This window comes from Tachyglossus aculeatus, chromosome 7 (genome assembly GCF_015852505.1).
Source record: "Tachyglossus aculeatus isolate mTacAcu1 chromosome 7, mTacAcu1.pri, whole genome shotgun sequence".
Lineage (NCBI taxonomy): Eukaryota > Metazoa > Chordata > Mammalia > Monotremata > Tachyglossidae > Tachyglossus > Tachyglossus aculeatus.
In genome coordinates this window covers 46997511-47009682 of record NC_052072.1, presented here as the reverse complement: position 1 = coordinate 47009682, position 12172 = coordinate 46997511, and the positions used below count along the sequence as shown (strand labels likewise).

Below are 12172 nucleotides of genomic sequence, written 5' to 3'. Positions count from 1 at the left end.
ATTTCCAATGACTAAGTCTATTTGGGGCAAACTAATGCTCAGTTGGGAAAAAAAAGAGCAAATCCAGACTTCTTACAACACCAATGGAAGCAGCCATATAAAAGGAACATAGGTGACTTGCTTTTTCTGTTCTCATAAATTTTCCAGGGCAATGAAAGCCATTTGTTTGAGCCTGTGGAGACCTGGATTGCTTATTAAGCGCTTAGTACAGTGCTCTGCACACAGTAAGCGCTCAATAAATACAATTGATTGATTGATTATGAGCGGCAGCTGATTGGTCTTTAAGGCTTCTGAACTGGGGGAAGGGAGGGTGCCTCCTGTGACAAAAAAAAAATCCTTAAATTCCTTTTAGTTTAGCGAAGATCATTCCTATCATTGCTGAACCCTCCCTGTGAGACGGTTAAGTTAATGAGAGCGGGAATCGTGTCTACTACCTCAATTGCATCTCCTCAAAAATCTCCAGTGGCTACCTATCAATCTGCGCATCAGGCAGAAACTCCTCACCCTGGGCTTCAAGGCTGTCCATCACCTCGCCCCCTCCTACCTCACCTCCCTTCTCTCCTTCTACAGCCCAGCCCGCACCCTCCGCTCCTCCACCGCCAATCTCCTCACCGTACCTCATTCTCGCCTGTCCATCCATCGACCCCCGGCCCACGTCATCCCCCGGGCCTGGAATGCCCTCCCTCTGCCCATCCGCCAAGCCAGCTCTCTTCCTCCCTTCAAGGCCCTACTGAGAGCTCACCTCCTCCAGGAGGCCTTCCCAGACTGAGCCCCTTCCTTCCTCTCCCCCTCGTCCCCCTCTCCACCCCCCCATCCTACCTCCTTCCCTTCCCCACAGCAGCTGTATATATGTATATATTTTTGTACATATTTATTACTCTATTTATTTTACTTGTACATTTCTATTCTATTTATTTTATTTTGTTAGTATGTTTGGTTTTGTTCTCTGTCTCCCCCTTTTAGACTGTGAGCCCACTGTTGGGTAGGGACTGTCTCTATATGTTGCCAATTTGTACTTCCCAAGTGCTTAGTACAGTGCTCTGCACATAGTAAGCGCTCAATAAATACGATTGATGATGATGATGATCTCCCAAGCACTTTGTACTAGAACTATTGATTCGTTTATTGTTTGACTGGGGAACCTGATCTCACAGTTAACCGGTTTATAGCTATTTTCTGGCCATGTTGATTCTTTAATCATTATCTGGACAATTTGGGTTTTGAATTATCCAGACTGACCACAGATACCAATCAAAGGTACCAATTATCCATTCAATCTGGATGATTCAAACCCTTACATTTAAGTAGCCTCCACTTCATATTGCGATAAATAGGTCTAATCCCAGGGAACAAAGTATTGGAATGTTAAGTCTTAATCAGCCCAACTTTTCCCAACTCATAGGAAGCAATGAGTGTTTCTTGATTTTAGAAAGAGTAAACCCTAATCCTTTCCCACTGCAGTAGTCTCAATCAGTGCAATTTATTGAGCACCTATTGAGTGCTAGGCTTTTGGAAGAATACTACACATTTTATGGTATTTAAGTTTGTTGTTAAAGGTATTTGTTAAGTGCTTACTATGTGCCAGGCACTGTACTAAGTGTTGGGGTAAATGCAGGCTGATCAGGTTGTAATAATAATAATGATGATAATAATTATTAAGCGCTTACTATATGCAAAGCACTGTTTTAAGCTCTGGGGAGGTTACAAGGTGATGAGGTTGTCCCATGGGGGGCTTACAGTCTTAATCCCCATTTTACAGATGAGGGAACTGAGGCCCAGAGAAGTGAAGTGACTTGCCCAAAGTCACACAGCTGACAAGTGGTGGAGTCGGGATTTGAACCCATGACCTCTGACTCCAAAGCCCCTGCTCTTTCCACTGAGCCACGCTGCTTCTCTAAGCAGCGTTGTACACAGTCCATGTCCCTCATGGGGCTCTCAGTCCTAATCCCCATTTTACACATGAGGGAATTGAGGCACAGAGGGAATTGACTTGCTCAGTGTCACACAGCAGACAAGTAGCGAAGCCCAAATTAAAACCTGACTTTCTGACTTTCAGGACTGTGCTTTATCCACTAAGCCACACTACTTCGCTTCATGCTTATTCTGTGCTAAAGCCTGGTGTAAATACAAGTTAATCGGGACTGTGTTCCTGTCCCATATGGGGCTCACAGTCTAGGGTAGGAGGGAGAACAGGTATGTGCTGTGTACACAGTAAGCGCTCAATAAATACAATTAAATGAATATAGGCTCCATTTTCAGATGAAGAAACTGAGGTACAGAGAAGTTAAGCAACTTGCCCAAGGTCATACAGCAGACAAGTAAGCGTGGCTTAGTGGAAAAAGCCCGGGCTTGGGAATCAGAGGTTGTGACGGGTTCTAATCCCGGCTCCGCCACTTACCAGCTGTGTGACTTTGGGCAAGTCACTTAATTTCCCTGGGCCTCAGTTCTCTCATCTGTAAAATGGGGATTAAAAGTGTGAGCCCCACCTGGGACGACCTGGATTACCTTGTATCTACCACAGCGCTTAGAACTGTGTTTGGCATGTAGTAAGCGTTTAAAAAATACCATCATTATTATTATTATTGTTAAGTAGCAGAGCTGGCATTAGAACCCAGGATGTCTGACTCCCAGTCTGGAGCACTTTCCTCTAGGTCATGCTGCTTTCTCGATGTTCTTTTTGTTCTTAAGGAATTTATAGTGCAAAGAGGGAGTTGGAGAGAAGAAAATCTCCAAAAGGGAGAAAAGGAGGAAGAACGAGATATGGCAGAAAGTAAAACAATGAAAAGAACCAAGGTGCAGGAGTATATAATGATTGAAATATAGCATTTGGCAAATTCAGAAAGCATTGAAAGGCAACACGACATCTCAGTCATGAAGAATGTGCTAAGGGAAACATTCCGGAAGCTTCACTCCCCCCTGGAAACTCCTGGGCAATATTCCTATTTCCAAGATTGAGATGCTCTTCCTATGGTAAACCTGATGATATTCGTCAGGTCTGGGCTAGAGCGGTAGACTTGGGAGTCATCCACAGAGAGTAGTGATAGTATTTATTAGTGTTTAGTATTTAATAGAGGCAGGAGATGAAGAGTGATTCTGCAGCCTCTATTTCCATTTTTTTCTGAGCTAAGAGGAGTCCCAGCAGCTCTGAATGCAGCTTTTCTTATAATAATAATAATAATAATAATAATAATAATAATTGTGGTATTTGTTAAGCACTTACTTTGTGCCAGGCACCTGTACTAAGTGCTGGAGTGGATACAAGCAAATTGGTTTGAACACAGTCCCTGTCCCACATGGAACTCACAGTCTCCATTCTACAGATGCAGAAACTAAGGCCAAGAGAAGTGACTTGCCCAATGCCAACACAGCAGAAAAGTGGCAGAGTTAGGATTAGAACCCATGACCTTTGACGCCCAGGCCCATGCTAGGATTATTCTCCTTGCTCCAAATGAGGAAGTTGCCTTACAATTTGCCAGCCTCAGAGAAAATAATCATTTGGTCACAGAACAGAAGTATGGAACAGTAGTCACCTATTACCTGCCCATAAGCTTCCCAGATACAGAGCCAGCAATCTGGCTTTGAGAAAAACCAGGTTACCTAATGAAGAACAATTTCTCGAGAGAGGTACCAGAGTCGTCATTTTCTGAAGAGGTCTTCTCTCTTCAGATGTTTCTAGACTGTGAGCCCACTGTTGGGTAGGGACCGTCTTTATATGTCTCTATATGTTGCCAACTTGTACTTCCCAAGCGCTCAGTACAGTGCTCTGCACACAGTAAGCGCTCAATAAATACGATTGAATGAATGAATGTTGTCCGTCAGTTTCGGATTTGCAAGCAGATTTAGCCACAAGCCTCCCAAATAGACCCAGAGTCATAAATAAGGAACTGAAAACCTGTCTCTAAAACAAAAATACCTTCCTTTATTTTTTAAAAAATGGTATTTGTTAAGCACTTGTTATGTGCCAAGCATTGTTCTAAGCACTTGGGTAGATACAAATTAATCAGTCCCTGTCCTACAGGGTGCTCAGAGACTAAGTCTTCCATCATCAGCACATTTGCTTCCACGATGATAAATAACGGCCGAGATAAGAGACAATTTCTTTAAGAAGCTGGATAGGCTAATCACAGCTGCAACATTGAAGCAGTGTGGCTTAGTGGAAAAAGCATCGGCTTGGGAGTCAGAGGTCGTGGGTTCTAATCCTGGCTCCACCACTTGTCAGCTGTGTGACCTTGGGCAAGTCATTTCATTTCTCTGTGCCTCAGGTGTACCTCATCTGTAAAATGGAGATTAAGACTGGGAGCCCCACGTGGGGCAACCTGAGAACCTTGTATCTACCCCAGTGCTTAGAACAGTGCTTGGCATGTAGTAAGCGCTTAACAGAGGCCTTCCTAGACTGAGCCCCCTCCTTCCTCTCCCCCTCCTCCCCCTCTCCATCCCTCCTGCCTTACCTCCTTCCCTTCCCCACAACACCTGTATATATGTTTGTACGTATTTATTACTCTATTTATTTATTTTACTTGTACATATTTATTCTACTTATTTTATTTTGTAAATGTGCTTTGTTTTGTTCTCTTTCTCCCACTTCTAGACTGTGAGCCCACTGTTGGGTAGGGACCGTCTCTATATGTTGCCAACTTGTACTTCCCAAGCATTTAGTACAGTGCTCTGCACACAGTAAGCGGTCAATAAATATGATTGAATGAATGAATGAACAAATACCATCATTATTATTATTATTATTATTATTATCTAACACCTAAGTTTTAAGGTGATTTCAACTATAGATATGAAAAGTACTGAAACTTGAAAAAATATCGTAGGACTACGTGGGATTTCGTGAATGCACAAAATATCAGCTTCAATTACCAATGCCATTGTTCACCTACTTCCTAAGAGACAGACATGGATATTCCCAAGTTCTTAATGGTTTTTCTCTGATTAGAGCATTGTCTAGGCAGTTTGATCACAGTAGAAAGAACTCAGGCCTGAGAGTAAGGGAACCTGAGTTCTAACCTCGGCTCTGCTATTTGCCTAATCCTGGACAAGTCACTTAACTTCTCTGTGCCTCAGTTTCTTCATCTTTAAAAGAGGGATAAAATACTGTTCTCCCTCTACCTTTGACAGCGAACTCCAAGTGAGACAGGGACTGCATCTGACCTGATAATCTTGTTTCTTCCTTAGTGCTTAGTACAGTGCTTGGCACATAGTAAGCAGTTAATAAATATTATTTTTATTAGAGGAAATCAAAACTGAACAGCTCATTGGAGCCATGCAAGCTGCAGTGTTGGACTCAGTGCCATACAATACTTTACCAATTTGCACTAGGACTTTATGTATCTGTTCCTTGTTTTTGAAGATGAAGCTGAAAAGCAAAAACAAAACAAAAAAGAGTGACTGGTCTTCTTTGCCACATTATGTGCACAAAAAGATAGGTCCTTGCCAATAATGTGTTGGTTCTATGTAGGGCCTATCTCTGTTTTGGAGTCTACCTCTTGATTTTCCAATCACCACGAAGACTTTGCTCAAGAAGAACAGTCCCTCTCCCAAACACACATCAGGCAAGCAAATCTGTCAACCGCAATGCCTTAACAACAGTCCTCTGCTATGTCACATTGCTTAAGACTGTGCTTCATTATGTCCTTAAATATTTTTTTTATGATATTTGTTAAATGCTACTACATGTCAGACACTACACTAAGCGTTGGAGTAGATATAAGCTAATCAGTTTGGGCACAGTCCATGTCCCACATGGGGCTCACAGTCTTAATCCCCAGTGGTGAGGTAACTGAGGAACAAAGAAGTGAAGTGACTTGCTCAAGGTCACACAACAGACGAGTGGCGGAGTCAGGATTAGAACCGGGTCCTCTCACTCCCAGGCCATGCTCTATCTACTAGGCCACACTACTACTTGCGTGGGCACCTTTTTAATTCATCATTAAACAGCTGCTGGATATTCTGTTATTATCCATTCTCCTGACATTTCGGCCCATTGAAGATGTGCTCCTGTGAGCATTATCTCAACTCTGGGAGAACATTTCTGGACCTCATTATTGATAATCTTGTTCCACAATTTGATGTTGAGTGTGGTGTCACTATTGAAACTTCTTAAGAAGCCGGATGTGTCTTCTATAGTAGGTCCCAGTCCCATCAGCGCTTAGAACGTTGCTTGGCACATAGTAAGTGCTTAACAACTGCCATCATCATCATTATTATTAATTCTATATGGAAGACTGGGCACCAGAACAGTTGTAAAGACCTTCAGCTGGATCTTGTTGCCCACATAATCACCAAATCCCATCTGTTTCTAGCAAAATCCATACTGCCCTCTTGGATTCTTTTATTCCCCTTCTCTGTTTCCCCAGGAATTTTGAATAATGTATTGTCTAGGTAGCATAATTTGGTGACAGAATAAAGTTCTGGGTTGCCAATGAAGATTTTGGGTTGCAATTTGGTAGAGCTTCCCTGTTGCCGGCTAGCTCTTCTCTAGAACTAATTGACCATCCACAGTGCTGCGCAGAGTCTGCAAAGCAATCTGCAACCATTTGCATGTCTTCTTGTGTAGGTCCAGGAGAACAGTTGTCAATGTAGAGCAATTGCTAGATATTTATCTCAAAGTCTTTTGATAAACCTCAAAACCTACTGAATTAGAATGCATTACAATCCACCAGGAAAATTGGGAGGTTTCCTTGGGAAAGACAGAGAACCCAAATGGGGTGTAGCAAAAGAAAGCAGATACATAGCAGAGATAAGTGTTGATGAAGAACCTAATGATCAAGCTAATGATCAGTTTTTGGCTTATGCACAATGATTTGGAGCTTTGGGAAAGTTTTGTCGACAACGCTGACACGCTCCAGTTAGTGTTTTAGAAAGATGGCACCGGCAGCTCTGTGTGAGAGATAGATTGAAGAGGAGGGAGACTGGAGCTAGAAAAACCAGTAAGGGGACTCTGACAAGAATCCAGATGGAGGCGATGCTATCTTGAACCAGAACTCAAACTGGTGACATAGTTGAAAAGATGGAGAAAAGTAGATGGAAAAGAGCGGAGATGCCATGTTACACCCCTGAGAGGCATCTAGGGAGAACTGAGTGAAACCAGAGTAGGAAATATTCACACTAGAGAGTTATTCTAGACTGTGAGCCCACTGTTGGGTAGGGGCTGTATCTATCTGTTGCCAAATTGTGCTTTCCAAGTGCTTAGTACAGTGCTCTGCACACAGTAAGTGCTCAATAAATGCGATTGAATGAATGAATGAATTTTAATTGTTCTGAACAAATTGCCCTGTACGTACCCCGGTGCTTACTACAGTGGTTGGCACAAAGTAAGCAATTGACAAATACCACGATTATTATTATTATTATTATTACAACTCATTCGGGAAACAGTGATGAGAATTAATTGTTTTTACATATAGTCAGCCCAACTGCTTGTATTCACGTAATTCCTATTTCAACATTTTCAGGGTTATTGATACACCCTTCCCGATGACACTGTCTATGAAAGGATCCAGGTTTTTCATTGGAAGCAGGAGACGAAAGAAAGGCTCCTTTACTGTAAGTATGATATGAGGATATGGACTATGTAAGTACAAATTTCAGAATGCAAGAATGAGATTTACTGTTACTCTTGACCTACACCACAGCCCGTGACCACCTCTTTTTTTTTTAATGGCACTTATTAAGCACTTACTATGTGCAAAGCACTGTTCTAAGCGCTGGGGAGGTTACAAGGTGATCAGGTTGTCCCCAGGGGGGCTCACAGTCTTCATCCCCATTTTACAGATGAGGTCGCTGAGGCCCAGAGAAGTGAAGTGACTTGCCCAAAGTCACACAGCTGACAATTGGCGGAGTCGGGATTTGAGCCCATGACCTCTGACCCCACAGCCCCTGCTCATTCCACTGAGCCACACTGCTTCTCTTGTGAAGGCAGGCTCTACAAAGAAAGGATCCAAGCCGACTGGGATGTGGTTTTTCCATTTTTGTATCGTCACCGCCTCTTGACTTCAAAATAGCTGTTTCCCCACCACCCCCTCCACCCTCCAGGTGAACGGATCAAGAGGGATTTCCACTTTCTTAAGTAACTCCTAGGTAACGTTTCCTTGGTAACGAGTCTTTAACATCGGAAAGACCTTAAGTCTGTTTCTCCAGGCCAAGGTAGGGCAGCTTTTAAGAACTGGCTTCCCAATCACCTTCCCGCCTAACAAAGCGAAGGAGCCGGTAATTATATATAAAACATTTTAATAAATCACAGCTACCTAAAACTATAATCTTGCTATGAAAGCCAGTAACATAAAATAATTCCAAAGAGAACTGCCCAGTTTCTGTTCGTAAATACTCTCACCTCTTGTTCTTGGTTGTTAGCCCACTGGGGAGAGGGGACAGACAACAGGGACAGAAGGGAAGGCAAACAATAAAAACATAAATATAACATAAAAGATAAGGACAAGGATAAATTCAGAAAACAATAATTCCAAAGAGAACTGCCCAGTTTCTGTTCTTAAATGCTCTCACCTCTTGTTCTTGGTTGTTAGCCCATTGGGGAGAGGGGACAGGCAACAGGGACATAAGGAAAGGGGAAACAATAAAAACATTAAAATAACATAAAAGATAAGGACAAGGATAAATTCAGAAAACAAAAACAAAAATCGCAGTAGAGAGACAAGAGGAGCAGAGGACCAGGTTTCTGGCAGCTCAGAGTTCATCAGTCACAACCACAACAGGAGCAAAAACCACAACCATCACCACACATTTTGGGAAAAACATACATAATTCCAAGAAGCCCTCAACTTTCACTTTTTCTCCTGAATCTGGCCTGCTATGAAAGTGGCAATTCCCATGAAGACTTGGTTTTATTTTTTATTCTTCCTCTTCTTTTTAGGGGTTGTTAAGACAAGTGGTTCTGTTGCCAGGCTCTGATGCTACCTCAAGAATGTGTCCTAGCATGAATGCTAAGCTGGCTGTGCTCTCCATCCCTGCAATTCTACAAGATCTCCCAAGGATACAGGAGGACAATGAGGTGCTAAAATATCCTTATGGTTAGTAAACCGGAATGCCTATCCTACATCAATCCTGTGTGGGGTTATGATGAATTTGGAAGGGTTAATTAGAGAACAGTGAAGAGAATTAAAGGATTGGAAAATAGGAAATATGATGAAAGGATAAAATACCGCGACAGTTTTTTGTGGAGAAAAAGTTGGAAAGGGGTCAACTGTAAACTTGCTCTGGGCAGGGAACATCTCTGCTTACTCTGTATTGTACTCAGTGCTCTGCACATAGTAAGCGCTCACTAAATACCACTGATTGATTCTGGGGGGAGAATTAACCACTGCCTAAGAAGGTAGGCATTTGTTTCTTAAGAGGGGCACATAGTTCTATCACAGGAAACAAGTCTTGAGCTATATGTCTGGTTTTCCACCCTCTCCCTGATTAGTGAAGACAACTGATACAGAGGCAGAAAAAAAACATAATTTGATCCAAATAATATAGCATGACTGAAAAATTCTTGTTTCAGGCAGGTCAAGTTTTAGCAGTATTTTCAAACAAAAAGAATTATATAGAGAATGTCCTGCTATCTAGGAACAACTCTTCAAGCTCACACAGGAAGAGCCTAAAAATATCAACAAAAACCCCAATGATTTAGGTTAGTTAAAAAAAAAGAATTTTCCAACTGAATGTTATTATACTCAGGAAAGGCGTTTTCTGAATGTGTGGCAAGATTTAGTCTATCAGGTTTTCAAAGTGTCATAAACTATGCATTTGATGTATTAGACTATAAGCCCGCTGTTGGGTAGGGACTGTCTCTATGTGTTGCCAATTTGTACTTCCCAAGCGCTTAGTACAGTGCTCTGCACATAGTAAGTGCTCAATAAATACGATTGATTGATTGATTGATTGATTGATTGATGTACAGGAACACTAATGGATGGCGAAACTGCCATAAATGAAATCACCAGAGAATAATCCTCACGTTTCATTTTGCTTATATGAATCTGATGTCTTCACATAGGTGGCCAAGATCAAATTTTTAGTCAGGTTTAATAATGATAGCATTTATTAGGTGCTTACTATGTGCAAAGCATTGTTCTAAGCATTGGGGAGGTTGCAAGGTGATCAGGTTGTCCCACGGGGGGCTCACAGTCTTCATCCCCATTTTACAGATGAGGTAACTAGTGCCAGGCACTAGTCTAACCTCAGACGATAATGATAATATTTATAGAATATTTATTTCTCTATTTATTTATTTATTTTATTGGTACATATCTATTCTATTTATTTTATTTTGTTAGTATGTTGGGTTTTGTTCTCTGTCTCCCCCTTTGAGACTGTGAGCCCACTGTTGGGTAGGGACTGCCTCTATATGTTGCCAATTTGTACTTCCCAAGCGCTTAGTACAGTGCTCTGCACATAGTAAGCACTCAATAAATGCGATTGATGATGATGATGAGGTAACTGAAGGACAGAGAAGTTAAGTGACTTGCCCAAAGTCACACAGCTGGCAGTTGGCAGAGCCGGAATTTGAACCCATGACCTCTGACTCCAAAGCCCGGGCTCTTTCCACTGAGCCACGCTGCTTCTCTAAAAGTTTATGTGCCCGACGTGGGGCACGAACCCACAACCCTGAGGTTTGAGGTGAAACTTCTTGTACTGTGCTATAGACTTGGAGATATTTTTGAAAGAAAGCGCTGTGTACTTTTTGGGATATCTGGTAAGAAAATGGGCTAAAAAATAGCTTTTTCGTGGAGTATTTTTTATAAGCACACCACATATGTGGTGATTATGGCCAGGGAGTCATCTGCAGGTGGAGTCCACGCTTAAGTTTCATTATTTTGAGAACTTTGGGAAGAAGCCAGCTCAACTCCAGTGTGGCTCTGAACCAGCCTAGATAAAGTCAGTCAGGAACATATAGCATTTATGGCTATTCCATCCACACCCCACTATTCCAATCACACTCCACTATTCCGTCCACACTCAGGTCCCCGGCTTTCCGGGAGGTTGCTACCAGCACCTGGAGGGGGCTTGTAGCCAGATAGGAGCCGCGTGGGCAGAAATGACTGACTTAGAGCCAGATTGGAACCAGCCCACACAGTTTTAAGGCCCAAATGGTGATTTACAGAGGTTGTGTCGTAGTCCAAGAAATGTACTCTCCAGTGTCTCGCAGTTTAGAAATGGAGCATCTCAGCTTCGTAAATGCTAACCTAACCTTTTCAGTGAAATTGCTTGCTTTGAGCTCCCTCAAATCGAAGGAAAGTCTTGAAATAATGCATACTGCCTTTGGATGATTCTTGTAGGAATTGCGGGATCCTCTAATTCATGGTCAAATGTATTCCTAATTCACTCTTTCTCCCATGTGCATTGAAAAATAAAACAGTTTTTGCTTTGGTTTTGTATTTAGAAGCTGATATGAAAGTAACCCTTGGATCCCGCCCTCACTGCACCAAAATGGAAAGTGCCCAATTTTGGTTTGATGTTTCTCACAAGGGGCTATATTTTTGTGATGGAAATGAGTGGATTGCCATGATAGAAGGTAAGCACAGCACCTTATTTGGCTAACAACTCAGTTTGAGGTCTAGGGCTCCTAAAATGTAGTTACAAGCACAAACCCTGATGTGACCAGGCTCTGTGTAGGTCATATTAGTCAAATACTTATTACCCGCTAAGTTACTAAGGGGATAGCACAATTCACCGTTGGCTTCTGGGTTTATGAAATCTTTCTGTCATACCTATGATTAGGCCTGTACCTGTTATGCCCTTTAAATCAGTAAATAGGGGATCGGTGTGTGATTGAGAAAGATTCCCGGTGAGAGAATTGAATTTTACATTAAGGTGGTAGTGTTAGGTCCAGACTAAAGGTTTCCATTTTTCTCAGTGCCGGCTAGGAGCTTCAAGTGTCTCCTTCTCCCTCTTTTTTCTCTCTCCCTCTCTCTCCCATTTCTCTTTTCTGTCTCCCTTTGCTTTTTATCTCTCACTCTCCTCCTACTTTCTCTTTCCCTCTCTTCCCCATCGCTTTCATGCTATCCTTAACTGTCTTTGCAAAGGGAGACTCTGTTGCCAAATACATATTTACCCAAGGAAAGCGAAATTTATTCTCTAATCATCATCTCTAAACCTTTAACCTCCTTTCATTTGCCTTAAAAGTGGAATACAGTACTTGCTGACAAAATTGAAATTTTGCAGG

The 12172-nt window shown here is 42.2% G+C and overlaps 1 protein-coding gene across 1 annotated transcript in view; it reads left to right on the top strand.

The window, feature by feature from the left end:
- TSPEAR (thrombospondin type laminin G domain and EAR repeats) overlaps positions 1–12172 on the top strand; it is a 196812-nt gene that overhangs the window by 147287 nt on the left and 37353 nt on the right. Inside the window, exons 4-6 of the mRNA XM_038749174.1 lie at positions 7461–7551; positions 8876–9032; positions 11390–11521. Of these exons, the coding sequence (XP_038605102.1) occupies positions 7461–7551; positions 8876–9032; positions 11390–11521 (380 nt within the window). The remainder of the gene's footprint in view (positions 1–7460; positions 7552–8875; positions 9033–11389; positions 11522–12172) is intronic.